This window comes from Chinchilla lanigera, unplaced genomic scaffold (genome assembly GCF_000276665.1).
Source record: "Chinchilla lanigera isolate Chin_1 unplaced genomic scaffold, ChiLan1.0 scaffold00073, whole genome shotgun sequence".
Taxonomy (NCBI): Eukaryota; Metazoa; Chordata; class Mammalia; order Rodentia; family Chinchillidae; genus Chinchilla; species Chinchilla lanigera.
In genome coordinates this window covers 6,113,759-6,133,073 of record NW_004955474.1, presented here as the reverse complement: position 1 = coordinate 6,133,073, position 19,315 = coordinate 6,113,759, and the positions used below count along the sequence as shown (strand labels likewise).

The 19,315-nt window shown below is 43.0% G+C and overlaps 1 protein-coding gene across 1 annotated transcript in view; it reads left to right on the top strand.

Annotated features, from left to right (window-relative positions):
- Gpat3 (glycerol-3-phosphate acyltransferase 3) overlaps positions 1 to 13,558 on the top strand; it is a 73,269-nt gene extending 59,711 nt beyond the window's left edge. The window contains exons 8-13 of the mRNA XM_005401380.2: positions 3,485 to 3,600; positions 7,448 to 7,503; positions 8,342 to 8,427; positions 9,000 to 9,128; positions 9,939 to 10,018; positions 13,384 to 13,558. Of these exons, the coding sequence (XP_005401437.1) occupies positions 3,485 to 3,600; positions 7,448 to 7,503; positions 8,342 to 8,427; positions 9,000 to 9,128; positions 9,939 to 10,018; positions 13,384 to 13,495 (579 nt within the window). The 3' untranslated portion in view covers positions 13,496 to 13,558. The remainder of the gene's footprint in view (positions 1 to 3,484; positions 3,601 to 7,447; positions 7,504 to 8,341; positions 8,428 to 8,999; positions 9,129 to 9,938; positions 10,019 to 13,383) is intronic.
- The last annotated feature ends 5,757 nt before the right edge of the window (positions 13,559 to 19,315 follow it).

Sequence of the window (19,315 nt, the reverse complement as noted above, 5' to 3'; positions counted from 1 at the left end):
CCTTCCTTCCTTCCTTCCGTTTTTGAGACAGGGTCTCACCATGTAGTCAGGCTGGCCTTGAACTCATGGTGAACCTCCTGCCTCAGCCTCCCAAGTGCTGGGTTTATAGGCATGTTTGACCACACCCAGCTGTGGTCTGGTGCCTTCCTGAGAAGGGGCCCTTGGTGGTTAATTGTAGCAGGCAAGTAGGAAGTGCTGGTACACATGCTAGTATTTTTCCTGTCTGTGGTTATATGGGTCAGTGAGGGGCTTAAACATTATTTTTGGAAAATGGAGATTGCACCCAGGACCTTGGCACTGAGCTGTATCCCCTAACCCTTTTTATTTTTTACATTGCGCCAGGATGTGAACCTCCTGTCTCAGCTTCCCATAGTGCTATAATTAGAGGTGTGTGTCACCATCTTTAGCTAATGATAGCATTTTGAAGGCCTCTATGAAATTCCTTATTGTCCTTTGTTTCATCTATCTAAAATATAAATTAGGTTATATTATGCTTGGACAGCTACCCTTTAATGCAGTATTAAATTCCTCTAAATAATGAAGCACTTTCTGAGTCTAAGAAGCTTTAGTCATCTCTGTGAAAATAATCGTAGGACCTGGTGTCGCTTACTCCTTTTTAAGCTTAGGAATCAGCTGACAGGGATGTAATTTAAAATAAAACCACTTGTATATGCATCATACAGGCATGGTTTGGGGTATAATTTCAGTGTTTGTGGGTCCCCTGAAGCCTGGCAAAGGCAGGTTGATGCCCTCAGTAATCCCCTGCTCTTTTTGAGGGCAGAAGCTGACCTTTCAGGCCTGGGGTCTGCCCCCCTGAGAGAACACCAGCTGGCACTTGGGTGCATAGTCCCAGAAGGGGGGCGCCCAGTGCCCAGCATCGACCAAGGCTTCCTTGCTGTGTAGCCAGATGGAGGGGCCTCGGCTGTCAGCATGAGCCCGCTCTGAGAGCCCTTTCCTAACGGGTTCATCTGTTCCTGGGGCGGCGCCCACGGGACCACAGCACCCGCCAGCGGTTGCCTGGGAACGAAGTTTCCCACAGGTGGCTTCGGGGCCATCCCAACAGCCCCTTGTGAACGAGATGTTGCTTTGCTGAGGCTTCCTGTGTGTGTGTTCTCATGGGCAGAGCTGAGTGTAGCCCCTTTGCGACGAGGGCCCGCGTTTGTGACGAGGGCTACTGCTTGCCGTTGTTGTGGTCCCTTATGACCGACTATTGTATGTCATTAGCCAAGGGCCAGAAGAGCGTAGTAACAGCAGGTCCTCCAGGACTTGCTTGAAGGAGCCTAAACCAACCGGAAGTGGCCCGATTGTGGAGCGGAAGTGGGAGGGAAACAGGAACTATACGTGAAAAGCATTCCTGATTGCCTCAGTGACTTTTCTTTTTTAAAAAATTAATTTATTTTTAATTGAGAAATTAAAAATTACATGTATTTATGTACAACAGGATATGTGGTTGACGTATGTACATTGTGGAATGGCTAAGTCAAGGTAATTCACATAGCCATGACCCCACTCAGTGACTGAAGTATTTTTTTTCTCTCGAAGACCTTTATTTTTAAAATTTAGAAGTGTTTTCTATCTGTAGTGAGGAGAGTATGCCATGGGACATCCACACCCCATTTTTCCAGGCTTATCTGTTGGTAATGTGTTACCTCATTTCTTTATGGCTTATTCTAGTGCTGGTTCCTTGTGTCTCTACATGAAACTGTGTGTGAAATATTTGTATTTTTGGTACACTTATTTTAATATTTATAATATTTATATTGGAGATCTGAATTGTATCAATGTTTCCAGTTAGTAGGGTTCTTTCTTGGATTTTTCTGAACCAATATTTGTATCTTCCCTTTTTTCTCAATGAAAAGCCTAAATTGTTTTAGAATTGCTTCACCTGTTTAATATTTAAAAACCAAATATAAATCAGACGAGGTAGTGCCCACCTATAATCCCAGCACTTTGGGAAGCTAAGGCAGGAGGATTATTAAAGTTAATCCCCATCTGGGCAATTTAGATTCTGTCTTAAAATGAAAAATAAAAAATAGATGGGATGTAGCTTAGTGCAAAGCCCAAGGTTCAGTTTTCAGTACTGCAAACAAACAGACAGAAAACCCTTGGGTTCAGGGTGTTTTGCAGTTTTTGCAGTCCTATCCAAGATGGTGTGGCTGGACACAGTGTTTGTAAATTTCTTGTTTTTTTATTCATTTGAGATACAGTTGTATTCACTTCAGCTCACTTTTAATTTATTGCCATCCTTGTGGTTTTAATTTTAATTTTTGAATATGTAGGCATGTGCTTCCATATCAAAAAAGATATACATTACTCCTCTGGAAACATCACTGCTCTGTCCAGTCTACCCTGTTCCTTTTCTTTCTTGTAGGTTCTCAACTTCAGCAGTTTGGATTATCCCTTCTATATTTCTTTTTGTAGAAATAAGCAAATGCACATTATGTTACTTTCCCTTTAGGTTACCTACAAGGTAACATCCTTATGTGTTCTTTGGCCTTTTTCACTTACCCTATCATGCAAGTCACTCCTTAACAGTAATAGAAATAAATCTAGGGGCTGGGGATTTACCTCAGTGGCAAAAGCGCCTGCGTGGCAAATGCAAGGTCATGAGTTCGATTCCTGGTACCCGAAGAAAAACAAACAAAAAAAAGAAAGAAAGAAATGTTTTTGTTTTTTTGTTTTGTTTTGTTTTTTTGAGACAGGGTCTCACTGTGCAGTTCAGGCTGGCCTTGAGCTCACTTTGTAGCCCAGGCTGGTCTCAAACTTGCAACAATCCTCCTGCCTCAGCCTCCTGAGTGCTGGGACTACAGGCATGTGCCACTACGCTCGGCCTAGAAATAAATCTTGCCGATAGCATTCTACTATAGTGTATGTACCTTGTTTATTTAGCCACTTTCCAGTATTTGTATATTTGCATAGTTTCCAGTATTTTACAATGATAACTGAAACAATGGTTAATAATCTTGTGGATATATATTTTCATTTTGTTGAAGGTATATCTTCAGGGTAAATTCCTAGAAGGAAAATTATTGAAATAAAGGACAGATACATATGTAATCCTGATAAATGTTGCCAATTTCCTTCTACTGATATTATAGTCCTCTTTCCTTTGCTTCCAGCCCACAGCCTTGAAACTGGATGTGCTGTCAAGCTGATAAATAGCTGTGAATGTGATGGGTTTGAAATGGCATTTCAGTGTAGTTTTAATTTGCATTTCTCTAATCTTGACTAAGTTGAAGTGCTTCTAGATTTTACAGTTAGAGACTAGTTAGTGTAGCTATGGAAGCTAAAGTTCAGCAGTGCTACTAAAGAATACATTTTGTTTACATTTCAAGTCCTTTGGTCAGACCAAGGATTTAAGTGCTTATAAGGGCAGCCAATCTTATCTCCAGTTGGGTATAGGGATTAACTGTTACTTTTTAAAAAAGCTTTTTCTGGGTCACTGTTCCTTTACATTTTGCTCTTTTTCTCCTGGTTCTTCTAGGTTGGCCAGGTTCATGGTGGATTGATGGGGGTTATTCAGAGAGCCATGGTCAAGGCATGTCCTCATGTCTGGTTTGAGCGCTCAGAAATGAAGGATCGACACCTGGTTACAAAGAGGTAGGAGACTGAAACTAGCAGGTATTCACTGAGCTAGTGCAGAAGCTGATAAATTTGGGCTGTGACAAGAGTGGGCAGGCCCTGGTACACACCAAAACTAGAACATACAGAGCTCTAGTTAGAGTTGAGTATTTTTCTGATGAATCACTTAGCAAGATTTTAAAGAGTTCTGTGTTCATAGTGGGACACATGAAGAGGTTAGAAGGCTCACAGGTCTACAGTGCTGTGGCTTAGGTATAGTCCAGGCAGGGGACTTTGGAAGTTGTCATGTGGGAGGCTGAATAATTGATAACTCTTTGCTGAATAGAGAGATGCTTGATTAAGTTCAGCTGCATATCCACTGTCGCTGAAGTCCAGCTACAGTCAGAACTCATGAGCTTGTGTCAGTCAGCTTTCTGTCACTGTGCCGAAATACTGGAGACAGTCAGCTTCCTAAGGGAAGGGTCTTTCTCTCTGGTTCCTGGTTTCAGAAGTTTCAGTCCATATCTAGTGCAGTTCAGAGGGCTTCTTGGCCCAGGGCAGGGGAGGATGTTCACCTCACAGGGCCTGGGAAGCAGGAAAGCAGGGGACCCAGGGCTTCAAAGACCCTCGAGAGCAGCCTCCAGTGGCCTAACTTCCATCCAGTTGGCCTCGCCTCCTGAAGTTCCACTGCCTCCCAGGAGTGCAGTAAGCTAGCAACAGCCCTCTGTCACTGGCCTGTGGGGAACACACACCCATGCTACAGCGGATCTCTACGGAAGGGCAGAAGAGGAACATCAGGGCTTGGGAAGAGGCGAGTTATGGGAACTTCTGCTGAGAAATAGCTTTTTGTTTGAGGCCTTTAACTGGAGGTACTCTGGTCATTGCTTCTATAAATGCATGATGGCCCAGGCACTTTTTTTCTTTTTTCATTACTGGGAATGGAACCTAGGGCCTTTGCACTGAGCTGCATTCTCCATTTTTTTTTTTTTTTTTTTTGGTACCAGGGCTCCAACTCAGAACCTTGCACTTGCCAGGCAGGCGCTTGTGCTGCTGAGCTACACCCCCGGCCCTCCCAGTCCTTTTTTATTTTGAAACAGAGTCTCACTAAGTTGCTAAGTTGCCCAGGTTGGGTGCAAAGTTGAGATCCTCCTGCCTTAGCTCCCAGAAAAGTACTTGTGAAAATCTGCTTCGGGTTGGAAAGTCTGTTCCCTCACCTGAGATTACATAGCAGTGGGGTCCTCTGGCAGCTGCCATCTCTTACTTTACCAGCTTCTACTGAGCAGTGAGCTGCAGCTGTAGCTGTGAGGAGCACAGGCCCTAGAGTTATGAGGTAGCCTCTTCTGGTGTGTGTGCCGCCAAAGCAAGTACCAGATAGCTTCCTTTAGAAATGGCTCACCAATACTAAAACGTATTCCAGGTCCTTCTCACTGCGAACAAAGAATTAAATGAGATAAGCCTAAAATGTTGCCAAAAGTTTATTTGAAAAGTGGGAGTGAGGGAGAAACTGACTCTGCAGAGCAAATTTAGGCCAAACAAGAGAGGAAAAGAGAAAAGCAAGAATAAAAGTATATCCTGGTCTGGAAGACAGAGGATGGGCTACTGTGAAAAGTCAAGATAGCAGGTTCCTCCCGGTGTCCGCCTCAGGAACCTGGAGAAGTTCTTCAGAGTGCTCCTGAGAGCTGTGCTGTGGAGCTCCTGGAATCCCGCCACGCCTCTTCCCAGGCAGTCTAAGCTATGCCCTATCTTCTATCTCATTGGCCCTGAGGTTTCTTCCTAAGCTCTGTGGTATGTGTTTCCTGGGAAGTTCATCCTGACTCACTTAAAGAGTCTACTGCTCGGTGACAATGCAAACAGGTGCAGCATTCCTTGGTCCATTCCTCAGATGTGGAGGTATCGGGTTAATAACCCTTAGTTATTGCGGGCTGATTAGGCCTGCAATCTCCCAAGCGAGTGGACTGTGAAGGCTTAAATAAATGAGACAATTGAAATGATTTCAGGGCTCCAGGAGGGTCTCACTGTCTTACAGACTTTGAGATTCTCTGGGTTAAGTCAAAGACTTCTCTGGGCAGCCCGTATTTATTAGGTTTTCAAACAAAGAAGGGGGATACTCAAGAAAATGCAGGAATCTGAGCAGGACCTTGGGAGAATTTTCCCAAGCAGTAAATTATGTCAATCAGGCAAACTGCCTTATCTTTAGGTTGGTATTTATTATAGGAGTGTGAAGCCTGCAGCTGCAGTCTCCTTGTAGTTAATTGGGGTTGGAGCCAAACGTCCTCAGCTGTGGCCTTATCTTGTCCTTTGAGGCGTCACAGCTTCACAGGCCAATACAGGCCTCAGTGGTGACCAGTGACTCACAGAGGTTTACTTACTATGAGTCCACTGCCCATCCCCAGACAAGGGCCTAAGCTTTGGATAACTCACAAGTGAACATGGAAAGCCAATTGGTTAATATTAAACCCTGCCCAGAGCCACTTTGTAGTGGTCTCCAACAAGGAAGTATACTGTACAAACACATGGCCAGGCACACAAAGCTCATGTGTGGTGGCCTGGAGCTCAGGTTACATGGCTGGCTGGGATGCTTTTTGTTGTTTTTTTTTTTTTGGTACCAGGAATCAAACTCAGAACCTTGCGCTTGCCAGGCAGGCGCTTGTGCTGCTGAGCTACATCCCGAGCCCAGGATGCTTTTTAAGAGTAAGCTGAAGATACTGAAAGTCACTCACTTTTTTTTTTAGCTTGAAGAGAATAAAAATAAATATTAAAAATGATATAGAATTTCAAAACAAGATGATAGAAAATCAACAATGGTTGTTATATTACATATTATTATCTTCAAAGTAGTTGTTCAGATTACCAGATACTGGTAGAGTGGATCAAGAAACAAAATCCAACAATATACTGTATACAAGAAACACATTTAACTCAGAAGAAAATTTACAGACTGGAAGTCAAAGGGTGGAAAACAATACTCCATGTGATAGGAACCCAGAAAAAAGCAAGGGTAGCTATTCTGTTTGCAGACATTGTAAACTTCAAACCAAGAATAATCAAAAGAGAAAGAAGGTCACTACACACTAGTTAGGGGAAAACTGCAAGAGGAAGAGATAACAATCATAAATATATATGTACCAAATACAGAAGCACCCAACTATATAAGACAAATTTTAATAGACATGAAAAATCAAATAAGCAATAACCATCATAATGGGGGACTTTAATACCCCATTGACCAAAGACATAGGTCAACTAGATAAAAAATCAGCAAAGAAATAGCAGAACTGAACAAAACTTGTGAGCAGATAGACTTAGTAGACCTTTATAGAGTGTACCACCCAACAACATCAGAATACACATTCTTTTCAGCTGCATACGGGGGATGTTCTCTAAAACAGACCATGTAGCACATAGAGCATGCTTAAGTAAATACAAAGGAATTGAAATTATCCTATGCGTATTAGCTGAGCATAGTGCAATGAAATTGGAAGTTATTGACAAAAGAAACTGCAAAAACTTCACTTTGAAATTAGAGTAGAGCAATTGAGAGAGTACAGATCTCTTTCCTTTTATTTTTTATTTGGTCTTTTTGAGACAGGGTATCACTCTGCAGTTCAGGCTGGCCTTAAACTCACTTTGTAGCCTAGCCAGGCCTCAAACTCACAGCAGTCCTCCTGCTTCAGCTCCCATTTGCTGGGATTACAGGTGTGAGCCACCACACCCAGCTCTTTACTTTTAAAGAAAGACAATTTGAGCTTATTTCCCTCACTTACCTCTTACTGCTTCTCACCCTATTGCTTTGCAGTTATATGTGTACTTTTGAGCATAAGGAATATGAGAAAGGACCCCAGTCTGTCTCTTGAAAGATAAAATTTTGATGCATTTTTCTTCACAGACTAAAAGAGCATGTTGCTGATAAGAAAAAATTACCCATATTAATCTTCCCTGAAGGTAAGAATGGAGACTGTGGCCCACCATACTATAGAGCATGCTACAAATCACGGGAAGTAAATGGAGTGGAATGGCTATACGGCTGGCCTTCTTGGTCCAGGTCACTCTTGTTCTATAGGAATGGGACAGAGAAAAGGAACCTTCGCTGATCATTCATTTCCTGTTTTCTCTTGAGATTTGATGAAAGTCATGGTGCGTTTTTAAGTCATTTCTGAATAATGAACTAAGAAAAGTTCTGTCTGATTTTTTTAAAGGTTGTATTTTATTTTTGCTGTTGTTGCTTTTTGAGACAGGATCTCACTATGCAGTATGCAGATCAGGCTGGCCTTGAACTCATACGGAACAAAACTTGTTCAGTAGAGCAATTGAAAGAGTACGGATCTCTTTCTTTTTATTTTTTATTTGGTCTTTTTGAGACAGGGTCTCACTCTGCAGTTCAGGCTGGCCTTAAACTCACTTTGTAGCCTAGCCTGGCTTCAAACTCACAGCAGTCCTCCTGCTTCAGCCTCCCAATTGCTGAGGCAGTAATCCTGCCTCAGCTTCCCAAGTGCTAGGATTACAGGTGTGCTCCGCCACACCTGGCAATTGTGAGTTTTTTTGGTTGTGTTTTAAATATATTGGAATTGTCATCTGTTGTGACAAAGTTGTTCCCATAGAGTGTTTAATAGTATAGGTTGTTATTAAACTTGCTTAGAATTATTGTGTGACTCCTTCAGCAAAGGTTAATTTGTGAAATGGTAGTAAAAAGCCTGCAATTTTTGTATTTTGCATAAAAGTTATTTCTTTCTAAATTGAAAAAAAAAAAATGACTTACTCCCGCACTCCTGCTCGCTTTTAGGGACCTGCATCAATAATACTTCTGTCATGATGTTTAAGAAGGGAAGCTTTGAGATTGGAGGAACTATACATCCGGTCGCCATTAAGGTGAAACATGTTTAAAAGGCATTGGATTGGGGATGGTATTTTTGATGTAATTACAAATTGCAAATCTGCAGGAATGAGGGACACTTGCATGCTCTACTCAGATGCTCTACTAGTTCTGTAGGCTTTGCCCCACTTGCTTTCTCATTCTCTGTCCCCTCTTTTCCCTCTTCCCCTCCCCCTCTGTGTGTAGATATGTACTGGGTGGCTGGATGCCAGGGGTTGGTTATATTAAGTAGTAAGAATGTAGTCATAGGCGAAACAGATACTGTCCCTCCTTTCCAGTACTGGCCTTTCAGTTATATGTGGAGACAGATATTTACCAGTTGCATAAATAACCCTTGTATTGCAATGCTCTGGGGCTCTATTTAGAAAAGCAGTTGTCTCTAGTCAGAGGAGTTAGCTGACCCAATTTACTCATTGTGATCAGTTCTATCAAAAAGAAGAGAAGTGACGTCGTTTGTCTTCTTTTGGGGTCTGCCAGAGCTCTTTGGCCTGCCGCCCCAAAAACACCGACTGAAAGAAGCCCCCACTTGGTGCCTGACTAGGGTGTATTTTTCTTTTCTTTTTCTCAGTATAACCCCCAGTTCGGTGATGCCTTTTGGAACAGTAGTAAATACAACATGGTGAGCTACCTGCTTCGTGTGATGACTAGCTGGGCCATCGTCTGTGACGTGTGGTACCTGCCGCCCATGACCAGAGAGGTAGGTATTCCTCAGATCTCACCTGGGCTTTGTGCTGGAACCCTGGATCTGGAAACTTGGGCCCCTGCAGAGCTACTTCACATATGCCCTTCCGCTTTCTCAACAGATAATTTATTTTTCAAATAATGTATCCAGTGCTCTTCAAAGCAGGGCATTGTATATATTTTTTGTTTGTTTTTATTTTTTTTAATTAGTTAAGATTACTGGTACATTTTAGGTACACATAATGATCTCATTCATCCTAGGGTATTTGTACCTGTACATATCTGTTTTTTTTTTGTATTTGGTTTTTTTCCGGTATCAGGAATTGAACTCACGACCTTGTGCTTGCCAGGCAGGCACTGTGCGGCTGAGCTAAATCCCCAGCCCCACATGATATATCTTGATTTTTTTTTTATCTCCTTCCCCTAACCTCCCTTCAACCCTTCCTCCTCTCCCTATTTACAAAAGCTTTGTTTCCATTTTTTCTTCTTTTTCTTTTCTTTTCCCTTCCTCCCGGGGCATTTTATATTGAAAGAGACTATTCCATCATAGCTCTTGGTTTATTGTCCCTACAGATACTATGGAATATTGTGTTCAAGCAAGACTAATAAAGAGCATAGTGAAGATATGTACATGATAAAAAAGGCAACACAGACTGCATTTTCTTGATAGGATAAACGAGATTTGTTATCATTGAAAACAGAAAGCATTTGGCCTAAAGTTGGAATCTTATATTTCAAAACAAATATCAATGATGATGAAGCATTTTAAGTTTTTTAAAAAATTCTATATCCTTGATTAGAATTTTCTAATTTCTTTTTTAATCAGGAAGGAGAAGATGCTGTACAGTTTGCAAATAGAGTCAAGTCTGCTATTGCTGTGCAAGGAGGATTGACTGAACTGCCCTGGTGAGAAAGTGTTCAGGAATACTATTCTCTTTTTATGTTTAAAAAAAAAGTCACTGTTAAATGTTATTTATTGTGCTAGTTATCTATAGGCTAAGCTGAAAGTGATAGTGGGTTACACAAAATAACACTTAAGGAAGATAGTTGTTTATCTCTCCCCATAAGCATCCAGGCCCTGTGACAGCCCGGCTGTTTTGCTCTTCCTCCTCAGTGTGTGCCTTTACGTTATGGTCCGTGATGGCCGCTCTGACTCTGCCCAGTGTATACAGCAAGTAGCCAGCAGGAAGGAATTTAATGAGAAGGACACAAGCATCTCCTCAGGAGCACACACTGGATGCTAGACGTGCAGTTGTGTCCATTGGCTAGAGCTGAAATCACATAATAGCAGCCAACCGCAAAGGACACTGGGGGGTGTAGTCTTTGTTTTGGGTGGGCATGTTCTTCGCTAAAGTTTAGGGCTCTCTTCTACTGAAGAAGAAAGAGAGAGTGGATTTAGGGGTGTGACAGGGGACTACTTGTTCATATTTCGCTCTGGCTATATTAAAGGAAACTTAAAGGGAAACAAGTAAAATGTTTTAGTTATAAATAACTATGGCTTTCATTCTTTCGTTTAAGGAAGATTGGACATAGGTGAATATATTAGCTTGGGATGCCGTAACAAATACCACAGACTAGGCATCATAAGCAACGGAGATTTTCTCACAGTCTGAAAGTTTGGTGTTAGGATGTCACACGGCCAGTTGCTACTGCGGGCTCTCCTTGGAAAGGCTCCCTTGTCCCCTGGCTCACACGACCTTTCCTTTGAGAGCAAGCAAGTCCTCTAGTGTCTCTTCTTCTGAGGGCACTAATCCCATGGTGAGGCCCACCCTTGTGACTCCTTCAAACCCCGCTTCCTTTCCAAAGGGCTCATCTCCAAAGGCCATTGACTGGGGTTTAGAGCTCCAGCATAGGAATTGGGGGTGGGGGAGTAAAAATGTTCAGTCTGTAGCAGTGAGGGTCAACTCTGCCTACTTTGTAATGGCAAGTGGAACCCTTGCACATATGTAGACCTTATTTTATCAGGGTGTCACAAGACAGTCTTATATTTCAAGTCCTATAAGTTCAATAAAATCCCCACTTCCTTTTTTGGTATGTCAGAAGCACTTTACATGAAAAATTCATTAAAATTAGCAGACAAGCAAGTAGGGCCTCAGGATTAGGGTGAAAGTCTCTAGAAGAAAGGCTAGCTGGAGGCTTATGCTTCTCCATTTAGTGGGGGACTATCAGTAAAATACTTCACCCTTTTATTTATATTAAACATGGGTGATCAACTGTATAGTGAATATTTACATTTTAAAAAGTTTATTACAGTAAAAGACTTGCTACTATTAGTCTCCTCAGGATACTCCCCCTTAATTCGAACACGCTTACCCCTCATTCTTGCACTGTCTGGGGCAGCTCTGGCAGTGCTCTTTCCTGAGTGTCTTTGTGGGGTATGATCAGAATTACAGCGAGTGCTGCTGCCGGCTGCCACCCACTGGGGAGGCGGGCTTGTGAGAACACGGCAGCGTGTCCACCTTATTCATCGGACCTCGCTCTTTTCCAAAGTCAAAACAACCACAAAAGGGAAATGTTTTGAATTGATTCAGGACATTGAGGCTGCAAGGATAGCACAGCTGAAGATACTCAGGAAAGAGGACTCTAGCCACTTCACGAAGTGGCAAGAAGGATGATGAGTGTTTGAAAGGGGTTAGGGGTAGGGAGTTGTCTTTTGAGACAGAGTCTCGCTATGCAGTGCAGGCTGGCCTTGAGCTCACTTTGTAGCCCAGACTGGCCTCAAACTTGCAACGATCCTCCTGCCTCAGCCTCCTGAGTGCAGGGATTACAGGTGTGCACCGCCACACCAGGCTGGGGGTGGTATTTTGAGGAGGACTAATGGCAGTGTCTTTTACAGTAATAAATGTTTTAAAAGATGTTCACTGTACTTTTGGATCACATCTCGTACTCTGCTTCCCTTCTTTAGTTCTCACTATTTCAGATTGATGTAAATGCTATGAATAGTTCTACACAGCTCGCTTGGAGAAAGAGCCTTCTCTTGAGGCTTCTGGGAACCTAAGAAGAGTGTTTCTTGTTTGGTGGAAACCTCTCACAACTGGCCCCTGTGTAGTCTGAGGACTGTGTTTGTTCTTAAATGGAGGGCTTGGGGATGCTGAGTGTTGGGTTTGTCCTTCCAGTCCTGACCTTGCACTAGTCTCAGCCGGGTATCTGGATGGAGGTCAAGGGCTGGGGACGTAGCTCAGCGGCACAGAGCCTGCCTGGCAAGCACAAAGTCCTGAGGTCAATTCCCGATACCAACACCCCCCCAAAAAAAAAACTGAAACTAGAGATCTCATCTGACCCAGCTATTCCCCGTTACAGGCATGAAAGTGCTCACCTGGGAAAGCCCACTCCGAAACTGGATGGAGGTCAATCTCTGTCCTCATGGCCTGGCGCTCACTCACTAGCCTGCAATCTCTCATCACCATATGAAAGCACTGGTTGAACATTCATGCCTCACTAGGTTAAAATTAAACAATCACAGCATACAGTAAGCAGATTTGCAGCCCATGCTTTCCTAGGCGTTAAAATCTAAGACACTGGAACAGTAGGGAGAGGGGACCCAGTAGACCAGGCTCCTGTCAGCTCCTCGGTGTGTTTTCTTCGTGTAGCTAAGGAAGGAGAGGCACGGAGCACCTTTAGGACCCAGCCAGGTCTGCCCACACCACCCTGGAGGGGGCCCAAGACCCACAGGCTCTGGATGCTTGCTGCTTCTCAGGCACTAACCTCCAGTCAAGTGCTGTTTCTGATTTAATCTGTGTTATCTTCAGTCTGTTTTGGAATATGGAAGAGTTTAAATATTCAACATTTAGTGCTTTGGATAAAGACAATTCTGGTTAAATACGGGGTTATATTTGAGAAATAATTATCCTGTTTATTGGTAAGGAATTTGTGCACACAGATATAACACTACTATTTCTTGTGTTTATTTTAAATTTTTCATACAGTTTTCCAGTAAGACACAGGTAGATAAAAAGCCGATATATTTTTTTCCCTTTGAGAAAAATACAGGGAAACAGTCCTGGTTTTAACGCTCCTTATTGAAATTCAAATGTTGAACGCAGCAACCCTAACCTCTAAAAGACACCTGAACGGAGGAGATGCCGTTCTTTATCTACCCCAGTAACCTGTGGTTGCTGAGAGGTAGCTCAGAGACTGAAGGTCTTCCCGCTGCCAAATCCAGCATCCTTTGTCCCTTTATTGGCCGCAGCACCCCGCAGTATATGTTAACGGGGACCTTTCCCACTTCCTTGTGGGGAGGATCTTTGATAGATTTACTTTTCTGTTCCCAGGGACGGTAGCCTGAAGAGAGCAAAAGTGAAGGACACCTTTAAGGAGGAGCAGCAGAAGAATTACAGCAAGATGATTGTGGGAAATGGTGCTCTCAACTTGGACTCGGACTGATGGTGCCCCGGAGAGAGCTTGGCTTCCCTCAGCTTCCCTTAGAAATACAGTGGTTGAGGGGGATTTGGTTTTTGTGGTTTTGTTTGTTTGTCTTTGTTTTCTTTGTTTTGGTGTTTTGAGACAGGGTCTCACTATGTAGTTCAGACTGGCCTTGAATTTTTATAGCCCAGGCTGGCCTCGAACTTGTGGCGGTCCTCCTGCCTCAGCCTTTTGAGTGTAGTGTTTTGTTTTTATCATTAATCTATTCTGTAGAATGATTGTCTCTACCTCTTGATGCCAGAGGCAGAAGCTGCAGGTGCCCTTTTGGGTCCTCTTGTTGTTCTAGCATTAGCCCAGGAACTGTAAGGGAGTTCCCTGAGTTACAGGAGGTTCTGAACCATCCAAGCTCTGTTTTCCTAATTTGCTTTCCCATACCCTTCACTCTCTTGTGGGTGGGATCCACATCCGGGTGAGGATACCGTCATGGCCATGGCCTGATGCAAGGTTGACAGCAGATTCAGGGGATGTGATGTGCTGATCTGAGGGTGGAAATGAAATGTAAATTATTTTTTATTAATGTGTTGGAGAAGAAATGCTATTTGGGAAGCTTCCCCAAGGGAAAATGAGGGGCGGTAAACGAGTGTGTGGGTGTGCATGTGCAGGCGTGTGTGTATTTATGTGTGGGGAACTCACAGCACATTTCAGCCAGCAGTGGTGACAAAGAGCTTAGTTGTTCGTGTTTGTGTGCTCAGTACTCCCTCCTGTCTACAGGTTTGTTGTTTTTTCTAAATATAAACATGTTTTCAAATAGAAGGAATCCTTTAAAATATGCCATTGGTTGTCTTAAATATGAATGAGGGCAGTGTGTAAAGTCACCCTTCACCCTCCAGCCTTCCCTGGTTTATTCTTAAACTTTCCAAGTCCCTTCAGCAGAAAAAGAAGTGATATAAATCACCTTTTGGAAACTGAGCCTTAAATTTTTTAAAGGGGAAAGAAGCTTCCCCAACTGGAAATAGCATTAGCAATATTTGGTAGCAATATAATAGCACCGTAACCATGTACAGAATGTGAACTATCTCGCCGTGGATATAAATAAATTTTATATTTTTAAATGTGTGTTGCATGATTTCCCATCTCCTCTGCCTCTGTCAAATTTTGAGTTAAATCCCTTCTTATAACAGAGATTGTTTGTTTTCATTTCAGTAACATCCTTTAGGTTTCATCGGGCCGGAACACTAGGACACTGGGAACACTGGAACCTGGGAACTGGAACATTGACCACTGGTCTTTTTTTAAATCTCTCTCTCAGTCTAGCTATTTGGACTCCGGCCTCGTGAACTCTGCCTTGAACAAATCCCTGACTCAGATATTTGCAGGTGGACCCAGACAGTTACTTCTCACTGATAGTTGGGCAGGCCCGGCAGGGCACCTTCCCTGGGAAGCGCTCTCATAGAGACTGATGGACCAGATCCCATAGGAGAACTGGCACACAGGGTTTCCTCTTGGTCCGGTGCTTTGCTATCCCCGCCCCTTGTTGCTCTGTGGTTTGCCCCTCCCCCCAACTCTACTGGGGTAATCAGCACATCCACCTATATTAAGGTGACCCTTTGTCTTTTTTTTTCCTCAGAGAAGTTCCTTTTTCTTTTTTTTACTTTTCATATTCAGTATGGCTTGAACTAATTAATCCATTGAATCATCTTGATTCTCAGGAAAGCTGATAGAAGAGCTAATAGCTATTTTGTTTGGACATAGATAAAAGGTATCTTTCTGAGAGTGCTGTGAGAACAGTAATGTTACTGGGCATTCACTGGCCAATCGAGGGCTTTCTCACCCTTAGCTGGAACTTCTGTCTTGTAGGTCTCTGACCTGAACAGCTTTCAGGTTGCTGGAGGAATTGTGTTACCGAAAACATGTTTCTGGAAGCAAATACTGCACAGATTTAGTTCAGACTCCTTAGAACCTCCCTATGCTATTTTATATCCATGTTAGAAATATGGTGTCCAGCATTTAATATTCATACAGTCCGTGTCTTCATACAGTCCATGTAATGACATTTCAGAGGTAAGTGAGACTCATCTCATGACCTGGGTCTTGTGGTTGTCCCTATGTTTATTCCAGTTCTGTCCTGGCTGTATTTACAAATAGCAGGCTTTCAGAATGCCAACGTGTCTTGGTTACCTTTTTCTCATTTCTGAGACAAAATACCCAATGCCCAGAATTAAGGAAGGAAAGGTTTATTTAACTAACAGTTTGTGGAGGTTTCAGTCCATAATCAGCTGGGTCCAAGGCAGGGTGGGGTGGCACAAGGGTAACACTTCAAGGCAGCACAAGACAGCAAAAGCAGCAAGAGCAAAAGGGGAGAGGGAAAAGCAAGTTTCTTTTCCTCCCTTATATTGTGTGCTGGCTTAGTGCCCTCCTCTTGCACTGGTTTAGGATGAATACAAAGTAAGGACCCTGGCTCCCTGCCGAGTCACATAATTAACCTTCCAGACTTCTCAAGTTGACACAATGAACAACATCCCAGAGCAGTAAAGGCACATCCTTTTTACCCCAGGATGCAGAACTGCTGAGTCACTTAGCCAAGCATCTGGATTCCTCAAGTTGACACAATGCATCAATCACAACGCAAGGTTTCTGAAATACCTTGGCACAGCCAGGGTGTGGAGGAGCAACTGTCTGTGAAACAGTAAATAGACTCAGGGCACAAGGACCTAGTCCTCAGCAGCAGCAGGTGCAAAGCAGTTTCCAGGAAGGTTCCTGGTGTAAACATCTTGCAAAGCACGATCAGCATCTGGCTTGATCCCCGGGGCATACATAGCACTTGGGCGCTGTGTTGATGTCTTAACATATGAGGCTAGGGCTTTGTTTCCTAAATATGGAGTTCCTAAACTACACCACCTCCCAGTTCCCGATTGGGCTGAGCAGGGTGTGAGGGGAGGCGGGAAAGGCTGGGTCTGGATTGGTACCAGAGATTGGGGTCCCTAATACAGCTCTTGACAAAAAGTGTGCCTGCTTGCTTTTTAACGTTTGCACCCAGTGGATTACAGTAGTATTAGGTATTATTTGTAGTAATGTCGAAAGTCATCAGATAAAGTGTCGTAAGACATCCTGTAATGGTCTCTTATCACTGTTTTTGCAGCCTTTTGCAATTGTCCAGTTCCCCTTGTCTTAATATTTATTACGAGACAAAATACAAATATGTACATGAATGTATGCAGGAACATGTCAAGAACAATGGCAAGAACAAATCCCAGTAGGCTCACTACCCAGACTAAGAAGTAGAACATGACTGTATGGTAGAAGATCTGAGAAATGAATTTCTTAGTGGGTGTGATCACACATGTCTGTAATCCCAGCACTCGGGAGGCTGAGGCAGGAGGCTTGCCATGAGTTTGAGGCCAGCCTAGGCTACATAGTGAGTTTAAGTCCAGCCTAAATTACAGAGTGAGACCCTGTCTCAAAAAAAAAAAAAAAAAAATCAGTTTCTTGTTCCAGTTCCACTTGATGAATGTGTGGGCTATTTCTAGCTTTGGTGTTAAGAGTCCTTCGATGTGTCTCCTGATGGACTTGCCCAGGAGTTTGTCTAGTTTGTCATTTAGTAGGGATTAGGGTTGCTGCATGATAACATACCAGAATATTCAGGTTTAGGGCAAAAACTGCCAATCTTTACCAAAAGGTTGTACCATTTTATACAACCCACAAGCAGCATGTGAGAACAACATTCATGTCTAGTGTGACAACATACTTGGATTTATTTTTGCCATCTTATTTGTCCCTTCTTGTCCATCTTTTTCTCCTCTTGTTCTTTTTTGAAATTATTACTTCTTCCATTTATTTTCTCTACATAAATTGGGGATTATTGGTCTTTTTCTTTTCTTTTTTTTTTTTTTTTGTACCAGGAATGGAACTCATGAACTGAGGCTTGCCAGGCAAGGGCTTATTCCGCTGAGCTATATCCCCGGACCTTTTTTTCCTTTTCTGAGACAGGGTCTTGCTATGAAGTTCAGGCTTGCCTTGATCTCTCTTTGTAGCCCAGGCTGGCCTCAAACTTGTAACAATCCTCCTGCCCCAGCCTCCCAAGTGCTGGGATTACAGGATTGCACCACCATGCCTGTCTTATTGGTCTTATTTTTATTTGTTCTGTGTTACCTTACAAACTTCAAGTTGGATGCTTACCAAATTCTAAAGTTGAAATTTTTCCTAGCTCTTGAATAATGCAGGAGTCCTGAAAGTTGAACTCCAACCTCTCCCCCTCCATTTGTATACTGTGGCTTTGATCTATCGTGTTGATAGCGGCATGGGTTAGGAGGGGGGATACAGTTGTTGGAAATAGGTCACTAGGGGCATGCCTTTGACTCCATCCTCTCTGGCCCTTTGCTTCTCTCCCTGCTTCCTGGCCACCGTGAGATGAGTGACTTTTCTCTGTCATCTCCGTCTCACACAGCACTTCTGCCTCACTGTGTGCCGGAAGCTACAATGCCCAGTGACCATGAAGTGAAACCTCAGAAACCGTGAGCCAAAATAGACCTTTCCTCCTTTCAAGTGTTTCCCCCCAACATTCTGTCACAGACCTGTCATCATTTGTGGGATTTCATCATCTCTTAACCCTCCAGAATAGGGACTAGCAAACTACAGCTCACAGCCTAGTCTTACACTTTGCCTCTTTGTGTCAATTACATTTTATTAGAAGACGGCTACGCTCATTTGTTTACGCGTTGTCTGTATCTGTGCTTCACCTGCAACAACCAAGTCGTGCAGTTGCCATAAGGACCACAGGGTTCACAGAACCCCAGGTGTCTATGATCTGGTTCTTCACTACAGTTTGCCTACCTGACTACTAGGCCAGTAGTATTGGTCTGAGACCACTTGAAACAGAATTTCTGGCTTGAGATTTATTGGGCCATGAAAGTAGTCTTTCATGAAGGCCACCTTGTGGTTTTGAATTTTCTGCATAATATAATGCCACTTTTTACTAACCCATGTTGTATTTATAAGTAATTTACTTTTTGATTTTGTTTTTTGTTTTTATTGTTTTTTGAGACAGGGCTCCCTCTGTAGTTCCATCTGGTCTCAAACTCACTGTGTAGTCCAGGCTGGCCTTGAACTCGCAGCAATTGACCTTGCCTCAGCCTCCCCAGTGCGGGATTACAGGTGTGCACCACCATGCCCAGCCCAGTTTATTTCTTTTAATTGCCAAGTGGTTTTAAGCCTTTAGGGGGGAGTTATTTTTCCCTGTCACTTAGCACTAAGGTTTGACACTAGCCATGGCTGGCTCACATTGGCGTGTGGAGAGGGATGATTTCTCCTTTACATTTGCACAAAGGATGTACCCCTTTGTGTTTTCCCACCCTAGGGGCGGGCCTTCAGTTTAATCTGTTGTCCTTTAGGCCCTTGTCTGTCTAGAAAACAGTGGTCAAGGTCGGCCAGTGCCTGCAAGGTGAAAGCTAAGTGCTGGCCCCATGCTCTACTTTGCTGTTGGGGATCTACCTTCCCTCAGTCCTTGCCTTGAGCAGACCTAATCTTGCTAATTTGTAGAAGCAGTCAAATTAATTATTATTTAGGAGGTTAGTGGATATTTGTTGCTACAAATAAAAATTCTAGGGATACCTGTAAATTAAAAAAAATCTGAGTGTTTTAACCTATAATAGAGCCACTATTTTAACATAAAGAGTAAAAGTTTATAATTATTTATTTGGAAATTAAATAGTTTGCTGAAGGTTTTTTTCTTTTTTTCCCATTCCCCTGCCATCCCTTTAGCCCCCCTTCCCCTCCATATTTACAAAAGTGTTGTTTCCATTTTTTCTTGCTCCTTCTTTTCTTTTCCTCCTTTCTTGTTCCCCT